Consider the following 16,515-nt stretch of genomic DNA (forward strand, 5'->3'; position numbering starts at 1 on the left):
GTATCTCCGTTAATCTCCAGGGCAGAGTTCAAATTGGAATAACCTAAGCAGAACTCTTTAAACACATAATGCACTTTAGTTTATAAAACTAGTTTTTCTCTGAACAGATTTTCTCGCTTTCCTATAGCACTGTCTTTTCATACCTTTCCATAGTAAGGAAGAATATGAAACTTTCGCGTAGATTTTATGCAACTATTTCAATACTATGCTCCTTAGTTCACAGCTCAACGAAATCAATTAAAAACTATGCTCCTTAGTTCACAAAAAATTGAGTTCGCCACAACATTTCGAGTTGAATGATATCGTTTCCAAAGCTATTCGAGATTACTTTTTTCTATCAGACTACGCGGCCCGGCTATTTTCGCACTTCACTCAGGGGTGGCCTATTGTACCATATTTTATCATCATGAATGTTACAACTTCATCAAAAATCCACAAAAAAGTCGTTTATTACTTATTTTTATTTTTTTTTACTATTTTTTTTTACGTTTTTTATTAGGCTCTTGATCCCAATTGAGACTGAGTTTCAGCAAAACAAAATGATCACAATGAAACAGAACCACAACAACCACTTGCTCCAAGTAAATGCACAAGAAATCATGAATGACAACGAAAAAAAAAAAGCTTAACGGAAGAAAACTTAGCCATAACCACAGCAATCAATACTGAAAGAAAAGCAATATTCAAAGAAATAGTGTAAGGCAAAATCCTTCCTTGAAATTTACATCTTACAATTAACACACTTGAACCGATATACATGGTTTAAAATGAAATAGCCGCGGATTTGACGCTTGAGGCTCTCATACACCTTGTTTTTGCCATACTTTCAAAAAGAAAAAAGCTGTTTTAAAAATTATTCGACTCAATCAAGTTTCTCCGAAAATTTCTTCTTGTTCTTGCCAGTGGCGAGTTTGTCAGCTACATATTCTTCCTTCGGTTTTTCAGTGGAAGATGACTGCTTTTCACCAGCCTCTCCAAACTCGTTGATTCGCGAATAGTCAACAGGATAAAGATAACGTTGATAGAGGTAGATCAGAAACACAATGTCGTCACTGAAACACCTGATTTCATGAACAGACTACAATTCAAATTTCTAACTGGCACTGAGATTCGGACCCCTCTAGCTAATCATAGATAATGCAGTAACTAATACGACATGCAACCAGATGTGAAGGAAGCAGAAGCCAAAACTACTGCATATCTAACCGCTCAATAACTCTATCACAAGCGGAACGTACCGAAAACAGGCGACACGATGAGCTGTAGGCATCACGATGATGAAAGCAAATAAATCGTCGATAAACGTATTGAACGCCTAAGTTGAAAATGGAACTCCTTTCTTCGCTACTAGTCTCGTCTAAAATTATCTTTCACCTTGTACATGAAGGCCTTCCAAGGGAGATGGGCAACGCTTTTCAGCTTGTAATTCACAAACAGCTGCGGAAGCATGAAAAGAAATCCGAATGCGTAGACACCATTAGCAAGAGATTCAACTACCCAGCTGTACCAAGATTTATGTGGTACGTACATCAAGCTGCAAAAGAAATAGCTGTTCTCTGAGGTGAAAACAATGAAATTCGTTTCGAGTACGAAAAGAAAGTTTCCAAACTAGGAAAATTTTCTCAAAAATGTTTAAATGCTACAGAAGTATATAGTAAACAATAACATCATCAAGTGATATTGCAACAGTCAGGGCCAAGCGTTTGATAGATTCTCCAATCGTGGGGTTGTAAAGGGAGGTCACAAGGGAAGGGGCTCCTAAAGGAGTGGGCAGTAACGGATGAAGGATAACATGATAACCAGGACAAAACATTACGTAGTATTATATTACAGTATTAGATATTAGATTACATATATATATTGTAGATATTAGTATTAGATATCAGAATTACATACGTTATAAGATATTACAACAAATAATAAGATGATCAGATAAATTATAAAATATTATGTTTATTTTAAGGCAAAAGACAATATGGAAGCCCCAACATTGCGTTTTGAAAATATACAATGTAACAGTGGGACCATGCAGGTTCGACAGCCCACTGAAGTACATTTCTACAAAAAAAGACAAAAGTTTGAAACATCTCCTAAAAAATGCAGAATTCAATTTTAAACAGCTTCCAGTTAAAAAGTGGAGTTAATGGAATTTAATGACTAAAAAAGCTCAGATTTTGGGCACCTTGTTACCGTTACCTCTGGGAGATCGCGAATAACTTCCTGGTAAGAAGACTAAGAAAAATACTCTAGGTAGTTTTTTTTTCTGAAGATGGTTCCTTCTATTAGGGTGTTCGAAAAGTATCTGCCGAAAATTTCGCAGTGGCGCAGATTTTTTGAGATGTTCTGGAAGCTCCTGTTTTAGATATATTATATAAGGACACTACCGCTTGTACACACATAACATATCTGGCTCCCTCTTCCTTGCCTATTTCATTCTATAATGACCGAATATTCCACCCATATTCGACACGTACTCCGTTACGAGTTCGAATCTGGCCACCCCGTTGCTGAAGCCCATCGGTACTTAAGTCAAGTATTCGGCACTGAAGCCCCCTCTGAGCGGTCCCTGTGCGCCTGTTTCCAGCACTTTGAAGCTGGAAACAAGAAACTCGAAGATGAGCCTCGCTATGGTCGACCGACTGCAATATCGTTCGACGAACTGAAGAATCTGGGAGAGCAGCATCCATATGAAGGTGTGCGGTATTTTGCTGCCAGTCTTGGCTGTTGGCTGTCCACCGTGGGCAATGGACTGCGATCTCTTGGAATGGTGAAAAGCTCGGTCAGTGGCTCCCGCATGCATTGAGCGATGGCAACCGCCAAGGACGCCAGGACATCTGCACTCAGCTGCTCTCCAGAAGCCGCGGATTCGAGTGGCTGGACACCATTGTTACTGGATATGAAAAATGGTTCATCTACGTCAACCACACCCACAAACGTGCGTGGTGCGCTGGCGATGAAATTCCGGATCCTTTCGTGAAATCCATGAGAAGAAGGTCATGCTGAGCGTCTGGTGGGGAGTTCATGGAATCTACCGTTTCGAACTGCTGCCAGACAACACGACAGTTACTGCGAAGGTCTACTGCGCTCAACTGCAAAGACTGGCCGACAAGATCCGCAAAGAGCACACGAAGCTCGACAACGTTCGCCTGCTGCACGATAACGCGCGCCCTCACATCGCGAAGAAGACTTCCCAGAAAATTCAGGAGCTCGGATGGTAAGGTCTACCGCACCCGCCGTACAGCTCGGACCTGGCCCTGAGCGACTACCACCTCTTCCGATCGCTTCAGCATCACCTGGAAGAGAAGCGCTACGATTATCGTGACCAGCTCGAAAATGGCCTCCTGGCTTTCTTCGTCTCAAAGTCGCCGGAGTTCTACGCCAAAGGAATCTTGCGATCTTGTGAGTGATCTTGTGAATAATCTTGTGAGACGTTGGCAGAAGGTTGCCGATGTTGACGGAGATTATTTCGTCGAATAATAAAATGTTGTTAAAAAGTTGTGTTGTTTTGAGATTTTGCCGTATTTCGGCAGATACTTTCCGAACACCCTGATACAAAACAGTCATATCGCTGTTTCATCTCACCTTCTTAGTTTTTTTCTTTTTTTTTTTGAATTTAGATGGGACAAAGATGGGGAAAACGACATTTTCACATCTTTGTCGGAAAAACGGCAAAGCCTTGGAAGTCGTTTAATATAGCGTCTGATAGAGGAAATTCTCGGATTCAACATAAAGTGTGTAAAGTATCTGGCGTTAATCAATCCGCTTGGGATGCGTCACCACGTTCACTTCAATTCAGAATCGTTTGATGTTCACGAACGTGTAACTGGCCTATGCAATGGCTTGCGGGGGCTAGCCGATGTGTCAAGTCAGTGTTTTTATCCTCCCAGACAATTCTGGTACAAAGTGATCGACCCTGGAGGGATGGAAAATTTGGTGTGCACCAGGGCGGATTCAAACCTCCAATCGATCGTGCAGACATCGATCGTTTCTTACTGCCCGCGCTACTCCCGCAAAGAGTACAACATACTGGAAGATAATATGCTTCGCACTAAGTTTCGCCAATTATTAGAGTTTGTACAAGATCACACATTTTTGGGCGCGCGAGCAAAAGTCGGAATTTTAGCAAGTTTTCCCATTGCAGAAAAGCGAAGAAGCGTTTTGTAAAATCACATTCATTCGGATAGAGGGACTAAGAAAACCCCTGAGTGCAAATTACTCTTTTCCGGACCATATAGGATCCCTTAAAATTTAGATGGGAAAAATCCAGAAAATGTCAAAAACCTTTAACTTTTGTCCCATCTGAATTCAGCAAAGACTAGGAGGTGGAACGAAACAGCGATATGACTGTTTTGCGAGACAAGCCTTCTTCTTTGAAAAACTACCTAAAATACTTCTTTCCTCTTAAGACAGGGTTATTCGCGATCTTCCAAACCTAACGATGTGCGCAGAATTTGAGCTTTTTTCGTCATTAAAGTCCATTAAATTCACTTTTGAACTGGTGAAAACTACTTATAATGGAATTCTTCACCTTTTAAAAGAAATTTCAAGTTTGTATTTCTTTTGAAAAAAATTTGCCTCAGTAGAGTGTCGAACCTGCGAGGTCCCATTTTCAAATTGTAGGTACAAAAGCTGGTTTTTTCGGTCTTTTTTCTCGTATTCTTCTGTAATTCTTTTTTTTTCGTCGTATTATGTGCTCTAATTAGTATTTAAAGATATTTATTAGATTTTAGAATAATAAGAAGTGCAATAAAAATTAAATATTCCCTTAGCATTATTTCAAAAACATTTCAGCAAATTTGCTTCTTCTGCTACTTGGTGTTTCCTCGCTTCAGTCAGCTACCGATTTGCTCATTTAGCGATTTGTTCCTCGACTAATTTTTGATTTTTTTTTTTCGAAAGACATTAAATTTCCAACAACATATTAGAATTGGTAACCACCGAGAACTCTCGCAGTAACGCTGAAGAGAGGGGGTATTATTAGAGAGGGCCGTGTCCCACCACCACGCTTAAAGGCATCGCCCCAAGAATCTGAGGTGGTGCAGATTTCAGGTGGAGTATTCGTATATGGGATGGGAGACTACGGAGAGGGAGGTGATTCCGTCCATTTCTTCCTAATTGCCGTAAAAAACGGCCCGGAAGATACGGCTTCAGGTGTTTTGGCGCACTATTTTCTACAGGGAGTTCGACTGGAGCGAGCCAGCCTTGTGCGGCGCCGTATCTTCCGGGCAGTTTTTTACGGCAATTAGGAAGAAATGGACGAAATCACCCCCCTCTCCATAGTCTCCCATTCCGTATACGAATACTCCACCTGAAATTTGCACCACCTCAGATTCGTGGGATGATACCTTTAACCCTGGCAGCAGTAACATACTATAATTTAAGAATTGATCCGAAGTTTTCAAATTTTACTTTCTAACTATTGCGCTGAGGCAAGATAACTCACGAGCTTTTTATCGAATTTAAATTTTTAGATTCGCGCACTGAAGTTAAAGAAATTACCAAAACGTTTATGTTAATTGAAAAGGAATTTCTCTACTTTACTTTTTTCAGTACGATAGTGTTTGTTTTAATTTCGATGACTTTTTTCTGGTTTATTTTTTAAATTCAAGTGGAATGTTGAGAGTAGAAAACGGAGCATTCTGAGTTTTGCACTTTCATTTTACTTTTTGCGTTGGCGCTAAACTTGTATTCTGTCAGCTCCGTCATTGTGCGCGTAAATCAAACTTTCCGGAATGAAACTACTACAACATTAGTGTCCTTTTTTCGAAATCAGTCAAAAAAAAAAAACGCATGTGGCTTCGCTTGTACAACTTCTGAAATTTTTAAAGGAGTTTAGGTACAATTCATGAGCTTTCCTCTCAATAAATTCTCTTTAAACAGAAGAAATTTTATCAAAATAAGCGATGTTCTGTAGTAAACACCACTGTTTCTCTCCATAATCAACTACAATCCTTATCAAAGTGACACCACTACCAAACTTCTCAAAATTACCTATACACTGCTCCTCCAAAGCACAGTGGAGTCATGAGCCATGCTAAATATTTCATTGCTTCATTGTCAAAAGCATCTGTCTCAGCTTCCTCTGCCGAATGGGCTCCAAACTCTAGTCCTCGCCATGAAAAAGAAACCTGCAATGCAGCCTGTCATAGCAACTTATAAATGTAGAACAAACATGGTTAACGAAGGTTTTCATGAGATCAAAAACTGCACCTTTAGAGCTTTCTTCAATTTCCAGAATTCTATCAAAACTGAGATTCCAGCTGGAACAATTACAAGAAGACTTGTTTCCTGATCTTTTAAGTAGAAAAAAATCACTGTATATGAAAAACATCTCCAAAGTAGAGCCCTAAACTGTTGAAATAGTAAACAGCCATTTGACCGAAACTTCACACATATTCATGTATTAGAAAAAAGAGGAGAATTTCTCACTTGGTAGAGAGTCCTACCATGGATTTCCGACCACGCCAGAATGCTATGTCATTTTTAAAAGAGAGAACGTCGAAAAGAAGATGAATAGATGAAACGAAAACAGTGATGCCTAGGAGATAGAGATTGGTATCTGCGAATATGCCTTTTACCTAAACGAAGAACATTTATTCAATTCTGAAATATGGAGAAGGATGCGTACACTAACGTCTTCCAAATCCTTGCGGGTGAAACCTAATTCAATCAGTTGCTCCAAAGATGAAGAAATCATACGATGAAATCGAATTTTACCCAGAGGTGCGGGTTGATATACGACAGTGATGTTAACGGTTTTATTTTCTGGCTTGAGCTGGAAATGCATCGGCTAGATGTGAAGATATTACGGCTTTAACAAAAATGCTTATGATTTTATAAGTAAGCAAACTAGCAATTATAAAAGAGCATGAAGCCTACGATCTGAACTGACCTCGACAAGATTTTTCTCACGATTTAGAAGTTCCGCTACGTATAGTATCGGATAGTATACTCCGTTTTCCCAACGCAACAGAGATCTACGAAAGAGGGAGAAGTTGAAAAAAAACTAGATTAGCATAGTTATAGAAAATTCCAAAAGATTTTAGAAGATTGCGATACTACAACAGCCTTTTCAGATGTCGTGGTTTATTCTATTAATTATGAATTCAACTTGTTTTGGCTGCAACATTACCTGTTCATGAAATTTTGTTTACAACTTTAAGAACTCACATCAGTTCCGGAAGTTCCTTTATCCAAAGATCCGGAGCATTCTCCAAACTCATTATATGGAGCTCAGACTGTATATGAGTCACAGGTGGTAGTTTCTTAAAAATTCCAGTAAGAAAGAAGCAACAACGAAAAATAAGGAGTCTTTGCAAATGAAATCTAAGCTTTGACCCTTTACATGCTGTTTATTTTAAACATAGGTGCGATATAGAGAAGCCAGACCCTCCTCAGGTGAAGGGGGTTTAGCCCATGGGATGCAGCTCAAGTGAAGGGGGTCCTTTCGCTAACCGTTGAAAAGTGAAGGGGGTAATTTCACCAACCGTTTAAAAGTGAAGGAGGTCCCTTCCCCAACCGTTCAAAGGTGAAGGGGATCAGAGCACCGGCTCCGGCTATCGCATCTCGCATCTATGATTTTAAAGCTTTTTTTCCTAGGGAAAAATATTTGTTTGGCAATTTACTTGCGCAGATGCTTTATTGGCTTCTTCGCACGAACTGTATGAGCAAAATTTTCTCAGCATACAAAACAACCACAAAGCGAACGTAAAAAAAAAATTAAACAGTTATCCAAAGATTACCTTTTTAACTTCCCCTTTCATTAGGTTGAAAGTTTGCTCTGGCTCTCGATATGCAGACATAAGCTTCCTTTGATGAACATTCCACTTCGCCTTTGTGAAAAAGGAAGTTTTTCATAAGAATTTTTTTCGCAAAAGAAGTAAAACAATTGGAAAGAAAGAGAAATTACCATATGGGGATCATCGCCGACGAAACCACTTGGTAAGAGAAAGAAAGACATGAAAAGACTGCCGTTGCGTTGAGTGGCCATCGGAAGTTTGAAGTTCAACTGAAACGCAAATATGAAGCAAGAAATTAGGTTTCCGGAAGTTATGTGAAAATATATGAACTGTAGTGTTATTCCCGAGTTCCCTTTTTTTTTTGCTATTATCGCTTTTATATATCTTTATATATACCGTAAACAAAACAGAGAAGCTGCGAAAAGCAGTCTTAGATGCTGCAACTAACTGTAGCAAAAAAAAAAAAAAAAGTATAAACAACGAACACTTAAGGCACGAACAGATCCTTATCTTCATATTAAGACCTGCCTACTATCCCCACAATTCAGACACATATCCAAATGTCCTATCCAAACAATTTATATTCGAGTCAAAACAACATGAATCCCGGTCTAGTTGAGTGAGCGCATGCTCTAGAAGAGGCACGGTGGAGTTAGCGGGTGAAATCCAGGGATGGGAGCAATGCGAACTGCTGCAAGGAGTGCAGCTATGGAAGGGTGCTCCCACCGATCCCAACCACTGCGCTCCACCCCACCATTTCGAGCGTAGCAACTACGTAGAACTTATGGACCCGACTGTAGAAACAAACTCGTTCTATGCACTGCATATAACAGAGGAAGCAGTAGAAATCTAGTCAAATCTAGCCACAGAATAACAGGATAGGCGACAATCAAGCCTTAAAAGTAAGACTTCGCACCTCAATTTCTCGAGGCTCAGTCAACTGCAAATCATCCACAACCTTGACTGGCTTCCCAAGAGACTCGGAGAATGCTGATGCATACGCACGGAATTGGACAGGTGGCCACTCTCCACTTATTTCGCCACTTATCATAGGCTAAAACCTCTCCAACTGAGAGATACAAATACTACTAATAAGGAAGATGCACAAGCTTAATATCAATTTAAAATATCACCTTTAGACACATATAACTTCCCCCGCAGGCAGGAACAGAGTATATTTTGTAGAATGTGTTCACCATGTGACCAATATAATAAGCAGTGAGAACAGTTAATGCGCCAGACAGGCTCATCCATGACCTCAACCCCATCTGCAGTCAACGAAAAAGAAATCAAAACGAACTAATACTTGAAGCATTCTGAAGACGTAGAAAAGAATTAATAAGGGTGTATGCAATCCATGCATAAAGTGTTCAACAGTGGGGGATTATTTATTCAACAGATGAAAGGACTTGAAATTACTATTTCCTCGGCGTGCACTTAACTTTGAAAGTTTCAAAACATACGAAACCCGCTTGGAAAGGAAGAGGAAATACAAGCAACGAGATCAGACTATAAAAACAATATAATAATGATTGTGTACTAATTTCTTAAGCAGAACCAAGATTGTTATTGATCTTTATTCTGGCTAACGTTTCGGCGTCGTCGCCTTCTTCAGAGCCTGGAAAAATATAATAATGGTGGAAGTGTTAAAGAACTGCTACGCTTTGTATTGTTCTGTCAGCGAAGTAAGAATGCCTTTTAGGCAAATCAATCTTTGTGGTGAGCCATCCCTTCACTGACGGTTCGGTAACATGTTGGTCATCCCTAAGTGGAAATATATGAATTGATGAATTTGTGAAAATTCAACTTTGAATGTGCAAAATTCACCATTCTGCTTTAATGCAATGCTTATCAACTAGTACTTCCGCAGTTTTCCAAGAGAATCTCACCAAGGAGGAATAGCCGAATACAGAATCAACGCTTTCAACCAGGAACTTCTTAGTGTTTGGATCTGGAACGAAAGTATTAATAATGACCAAGCAGAGTCAAAATCAATCCCAAACCAAACCAGAGATCAGAGCACGAACCTCCAGGATATCCACTTCCATAACCATCCGATGGAATTCTAACGCACGCTTCTGAGAAACACCACGATTTCAAGTGGCGATCACGTGTTACTTTTGCGGCAATGGAGGCTGCGCTGACTATGGGGAATATAGCATCGGCCTTTTCAGTTACCTGAAAACTTAACTTCACTGACGAAAATAGTACCAGCAATTGAACAAGAAGAAACGTTATGTTATAAACAATCTTTTTAACCGGGCACTGCACCATGACATAAAGATATAGACCATATTAAGATAAGCGCTACACCAAAGATGAAGGCAGAAGCAGAAGGATGCACAAACCCAAGGGCTACGTTAGAGCGGCAATCAGCGGAATAATACGCGGCAAAACTTACTGATTGTGCCGCACACGTTCCACACTTGGTACAGCTGGAGAACTACAGAATTCGCACCTGCGCGGAAGTTGAAATGTAACTTACGAAGATTTTTGGCATCACATATGTTGTTGTGGGCTTCCAGACAATATAGTGTTCTATATTTTGAAACATATTTCATTTGGCGGGCTTTATGTGGATTTGCTAATTCTTTTCAGTTATAACGATAAACTTGCATTTGCTGCGTTTACATTTGCTCTTTCATTCCCTTTCAGTTGATCTGAACAATTTTGAGGGTTGCATTTAGGTTCTTGTTGCGCTTGCATATACATGGAGATAAAACAGTGGTACAGGATTACGTGAATTGCTGTCTGACTTTCGCGCTGGCTCGAATTCTATACACCTGTGGCACAGTTCACGTTCCATGACATTTTCCTCGAAAATACAGTAAAGTAAGGTCAAAACGACATGAAACACGATGAATTTGCGTGAGCGACCGAGCTCTAACGAGCTCGGTGGAGAAAGCGGGACAATCGTTTTGACCTTACTATACAAGATGCCAGGTGGAGAAGAAGAAGGTTATTTGCTTGAAAAACATTTACTTTCCTAACCTCCAATCGAGGACGCATCGTGGGCACCCGGTAACAGTTCGACTACGACACCATTTTTCACTGGCTGATCAACAGTGATGAAAGTCCTCTCTATTAGCACTCCCTTCGCTTATTATACGAGGATGTACTTGGTGTTATTTTACGTTAGAAATCAGCGAAGAGACTTCTTTGTTGTTCACAAAGCGACTGTAGCAGCATTACCGTCATACTTCTTATCAACTCCGTTTGATTCACTCATAACTTATTGTCATTGTTTTTCCTATTAACAAAAGAGATCTTTGACTCCAAAAACGAGCCAACAAGTGAAACTTACTGATTGAAAAGAGTAGAAAGTGGTAACTCACCGTAATGGAGATACCTGGAAACAGCTTCTCGAGCTTTGCTTGATAGGATGATTTCGGCCCAACTGTATCAACCTTGATCTGAAGAAAAACCAAAAATATTTAAGGACAATGAGATGAAGAAGAAATATGTCAGTAAGCTTTCCACAGAAACTGTTCAAAGGATTTTGGAGAGGAAAGCAGCAATTCATAGCCTAGTACATCAAAAAATTATGATGCAAAACATTACGCAAAGTGTACTAGATATTCTTATGAAGTAAAAGATATTTTATGTTGTTGCCTCTTGCTGTTCCCTAACTGCAAGGTAATACAAATTAATCAAATTAAAAACAGAGGTACATTTTTTACTATTCACTGAACTATCTATTTGTACTATCTATTTTTTACGATTATCTTTTTTTTTTTGGGAATTACATATGTTCAAACCTCTGAAAAATGAAACAATCATCAAGTGTGAACTCAATTAAGCGAGTCGGTGTAACAGGATTTATCAAGAACTGTCGTCATCGATAAGAGGACAATTACAAGTTCAACTTATATTAATAGTATTTGTGTGATCCATTTTGGAATAGCAGCAATAAAAATAAAAAATAACGCAATAATCATCAACATCAGTAGGGTTATCGACCCTACTTTTTGGGTCACAAAAAGACAAATTATCTTAGTGAAGATTCTTATACATGCATAAAAATAACAACCTCCACAACATTGACTTTTGAGTGCAACGCATCCTGAATCAAACTGATGGCTGCCTCGTGAGATATCTCGTTAAGAGAACTCTTACACCGCTTCAACATCGAAGTGCTTATGTATTGGGCAGATAAAGTCGACACTGCATATGCCACAACCTTAAAAATCAAACATCAAAATAAAAGAAAAAGTTTCCATACGAAGCTCTTTTCATTGACTTGTTTGAGCTGCAGCCAGGACTGGTATTGATCATCTTTTATCATTAACAACTAACCATTTGTTATGTGTTACTGTCTTCGTTAGAGGCTGGAAAATCAAAGTCAACTTTTCCTCTCAGGCGCCTCATAAAAAGGATTTTCTTGGAGTTTTATGCTGACTTAATTTTTAGACCAATAAAATAGGGTGTCAAGTCGACAAAAATGGAACCCATGGGAATGAGGACTTAGATAGTAGCCCTGACTCTTGACCTCTATTTTGCTCCTCGTTCTTCCCTTCTTTTCGGAGTTCTGGAGCAACTTCAGGGCACATAGGTAGCAATATATACTTTTTGGGGTGATCGAGTTGGGAGTTCGTTGTCCTCCCCCACTTCTTCCGCTTAGTCATCTAAATTTGTGTAACTGGCCGTTTATGTGCTATTTCGTGCAAAACGTATGTATACTTTACTTATCCGAAAATCTCAATTGACGGAGGAATGGTCATAATCACCAAAAATCTAATTGATCTGATAACTGAACATCTTGAGATTTTCGTGTCGAACAGAAAGAGAGGAGGAGAACAAAACGATCCACAACGCATTACTTTTTGACAAATACAACTGGAATTATTGCGCAATATTACTGCACTAATAACTGCTCTGATCCCAATTCTTGTGCAGTCGCGCCAGTCCAATACTATGGAACCCTTCCCCCTGCTTTCAGGCACCGGCGCACTAACTTGACGCTGTGGAACACGTCTCCACAATTTTGGCGGTTTCTAGCGCCAGCTCACCGATTAGACGCCTCTGTCACGTCTCAGTGCCTTCTGGAATAACGTGGCACGTGACAGAATAAGCCCGTTATCACATAACATGACAACAAGCAAATGAGACCGCGTATACGAACCTGACTGCTATCTGCTCGCGGTCGCACTGCTTGTACTAAACGCAATCAGGCTTCGAGAGCGTACGGGCTGCATAACCTGCAAGGGTATGTGACGGAAGATTCCACATATACTTCTGCGATGCTGATGAGAGCAATGCAGGAGGCGGTACGATAGATGAGGATTGACTACAACAACCTGGTGAAGTAATTTGGCCCAACGTCGTCAAGGTGCACCTTCGTACGACTGGGAGGTCACAGAGGGTGTGAACTCTGGACCAGTCAAATCCGTAAATGTCCATGTAACTTAAGAAGCCGACGAAGAGAATAACAAAGACGGCTTCTATGATGAATTCGATGTGTTGATATCTAAGATACAGAACCACCAAGCGGTCATGGCCAAAATCAGCGCCAATACGAAGATAGTCTTGAACTAAGATGGTAAGAAAATGTCCTGATAAGTGTAAACAGAGATGTGAATACCCTCGAAACATTTAGCGGAGAAAAAAGGGAGGACCGATCGAACTCGTACATTAGTTCAGCTACCTGGGTTATATGCTTAAGAACAACGGCAACTACGAGAGTGATATAAAGCAAAAATGTGCTTGTTTCGCATCCAACTCCCTCAACAAGCATTTGGTCGACTTTCATTGCCAATGAAGTAAAGCTGCGAGTCTAAATATCCTCTATTCGTCCTATTGTGATGCGCGAATCAGAGACTTCAGCAGGCCTGTCTACAGTGAAGGCGAGAAAAGACTGCACAGAAATAAAGCTGCATAGACCATACTGTTTAGCAAGTTTTGACCTAGTGTATGCCAAAATAATGATTTTCATGCGAAAATCGACATAGTGTACCGGCAGGTGACACGTAAAGGTCATGAAAATCTGGCACCGCCATCGAGAATAGCCACAAAAAATCGTCTTCGCTTCTTCACTCAAATTTTGCCACAACAGAGACTGCCTTGTTTAACGTGTTCCGAGGAATTTCTCGGGTCCCAGTTGAAAGAATCCACCTGCCCAAAAACGGACGCTCTGAACTGTGGTGAAAGGAGGATCTGAGCTAACTCGGCGTGGATAGACAGTTTAAACGAGATGTCAGGTTTCGCAGAAAAGACGACTAGCGTCAAATAGATTGGTTCTGTGCGAGCTCGTGTTGAAGATCGAGGTTGTGCAGAGCCATTGTCAAGGACGACACACGGAGACGCATCAGACGAAAATGTTGATTAATATAAGTAAAGGCATCACCGCACGAATCTGAGGTGGTGCAGATTTCAGGTAGAGTATTCGTACATGGGATGGGAGACTACGGAGAGGGAGGTAATTCCGTCCATTTCTTGTTAATTGCAGTAAAAAACGGCCCAGAAGATGCGGCGCCGCACAAGACTGGCGCGCTCCAATCGAACCTCTTCTACAAAATGGTGCGCCAAAACGAATGAGGCCGTATCTTCCGGGCCGTTGTTCACGGCAATTAGGAAGAAATGGACGGAATCACCCCCCTCTCCGTAGTCTCCCATCCCATATACGAATACTCCACCTGAAATCTGCACCACCTCAGATTCGTGGGATGATGCCTGTAAGTCAAAATTATGACAAATAATAATGTAGTAGCAGAGAAAAATCCCCGGTGAGGGTGTTGTCACTGAAACTGACCTGTTTGGCAGCTTCATCATTATTAATTGTATCGAAGATCTCTTCTCGTTTTGCCTCAGTGAGGGCTTTAGAGTCAGCGACTCCTAACTCTCTCAGTTCAGCTTCTTTAGTGACTGGAGAAATGGCACAACCATACACCATTGGTCCGAGGACGGGCCCTTAACTACAGTTATTAGAACCTTCAGTTTAATACAAAAGAACAGAAGGATTGATTTCGTAGAAAAGAAGTGCGATAGACAGTTTTCACAGGTAACCCAATGGTATAGCCTTAGTGGGGCCACGAACACGAGCATGATTGCCTCCTGCTTGTGGTAGCCCTGCTTATACCAAACTCGTTTGAGACGTTTGAGTATATGCTCTGGGTATGTACGAGCCATATAACTTGCATAATTATATGGCAGAAGTTACCCATATATTGCAAAAAGGTACCGTCGCCCAGCACACTGCTAGCGTCTCACCCGAATGTGCCAAATGCCTATAGGGAAAATGGAATCTTTAGTAATCATTGGCAACCATAACTGAGTCCTGACTCGATGAAAAAGAAAAAAAAAACATGTGATAAGTGCTGGCACATCCCAGATACTTTTCAGAATTACTGAATACGAAAAAAAAGTGCTGATAACCATTTAACTGCCGTATGATTGCAATCGCGGATAAGATGGTTAGTTTCGTCACGCACGCACACAAAGTGTGGTACCATAAAAAATTACAATGGTTATCAAAGGAGTAAAAACTCTTATCATGAAAAGTATATCGAAATGCAACACGAACCTCGACCTGCCTCGTCAATTCCGAGAATGCAAGGGTCACCACTTCCAAACCCTGTCCATTTCTCGGACTTCTCAATTCCCGAGGAGGACCACGTACACGACATTTATCTGAAGTATCTGCTGGTAGCAATACCAAGCAAAAGACCAAGCACTTCCAAAGCACGAATAAACACCAAAATCGAAACATAGGAAACAAACAAAGACATAGGATGGTTCGAAGGAACTTAAGCTGGCAATGCGCCAAGTTCTGCTACGGCCACACCGTCACGCGTTAGAAACCTAATGTTACGTGTGCGTTTACACTCCGCGCACACCTCTTTGCACAAGTGAAAAATTAGAAGAGGAAGAAAGAAAAGGAAAGTGGCTTGTGTGACCAGCTATGACTTTTACATTACTAGTCGTAAAGCCCTCATGATTCACCAAATGCCCAGACAAAAGAAGTTACCACATTGCTAGTCGATGTACATCACTCGACTTTAACGCTTAACGACACCAAGATTTGGAGTGCTCACCTTACATTTTCTGGCACAGAATTCTTTGTTTCCGAAATCACCCAACACCGTCAGCAACTGCGACGTTACCTCATTTCACTACAGGCCAATCATCATCAAAACCGCTATACTAAGAAAATCCACCATTCTCGACTTTTCCCCTGCCCAATTTCTACATCAACTACCCCTAAATGAATATGGGGGGAAAATGAGGTTGAGGAAGGGTGGGAGCTCAGTAGCGCTCTTAGCTCACCTTAGCTTACATGTCACAGATCCTCTAAAACTAATGTTTAGGTCTTGGGGCTACGAGTGATTAAATTATTTAGTTCGAGAAATAAGAACACCACTGAGTGCTCCCGACTTTTACCGAAACTTCCGCATCTGACTACACATGACCCAAGAGACACTCAGAAATCCTCCTTTCCTTCCAGAACTCTGCTACTACTACTTTCGTTATCTTACAAAACAGGGTAAAGTGTAGTTGGAGGAAGGGTTGGGCGGGGCCATTACCGCGCGCTTATATGCAAGAGTAAATAGCTAAGTAGATCGGAGCCATAAAACCTAAGCATTATTCTTAGAGAATCTATGACATGTAGGCTAAAGCTACTAAGAGAGGAAAAGAAGATAGAGCCTAAAGAAATAAGAGCGGGTTGAGTGCCCTCTCCCTTGCCCAGCTACATTTTCCTCCAAAAGCGTTATCAGAAGTTCTCGAATACTAGTACCTCCGAGTGGATTGCAGTTTCTCGTACTGTTCCAATCAATTTTAC

At 40.7% G+C, this 16,515-nt stretch overlaps 2 protein-coding genes across 3 annotated transcripts; both read right to left on the reverse strand.

Moving 5' to 3' along the window:
- Window positions 1-862: 862 nt before the first annotated feature.
- On the reverse strand, window positions 863-9,007 carry RB195_018360 (uncharacterized protein; the record flags this gene model as incomplete). 2 transcript variants are annotated; one of them, XM_064185774.1, is made up of 13 exons in its annotated part: window positions 863-1,052; window positions 1,239-1,315; window positions 1,375-1,534; window positions 5,992-6,128; window positions 6,211-6,346; window positions 6,430-6,578; window positions 6,635-6,775; window positions 6,893-6,977; window positions 7,171-7,265; window positions 7,743-7,832; window positions 7,910-8,008; window positions 8,656-8,793; window positions 8,873-9,007. In XM_064185774.1, 13 exons carry the CDS (start codon window positions 9,005-9,007, stop codon window positions 863-865), a joined length of 1,632 nt encoding a protein of 543 aa, XP_064041655.1. The 2 variants fall into 2 exon arrangements, with proteins under 2 accessions (XP_064041655.1, XP_064041656.1); XM_064185775.1 differs by having other exon boundaries at window positions 8,873-8,989.
- A 378-nt stretch (window positions 9,008-9,385) lies between these two features.
- On the reverse strand, window positions 9,386-15,361 carry RB195_018361 (uncharacterized protein; the record flags this gene model as incomplete). The annotated part of the gene is made up of 7 exons (XM_064185776.1): window positions 9,386-9,503; window positions 9,567-9,690; window positions 9,767-9,917; window positions 11,075-11,152; window positions 11,770-11,919; window positions 14,488-14,645; window positions 15,259-15,361. 7 exons carry the CDS (start codon window positions 15,359-15,361, stop codon window positions 9,386-9,388), a joined length of 882 nt encoding a protein of 293 aa, XP_064041657.1.
- Between the last annotated feature and the right edge of the window lie 1,154 nt (window positions 15,362-16,515).

This window comes from Necator americanus, chromosome II, assembly GCF_031761385.1.
Source record: "Necator americanus strain Aroian chromosome II, whole genome shotgun sequence".
Lineage (NCBI taxonomy): Eukaryota > Metazoa > Nematoda > Chromadorea > Rhabditida > Ancylostomatidae > Necator > Necator americanus.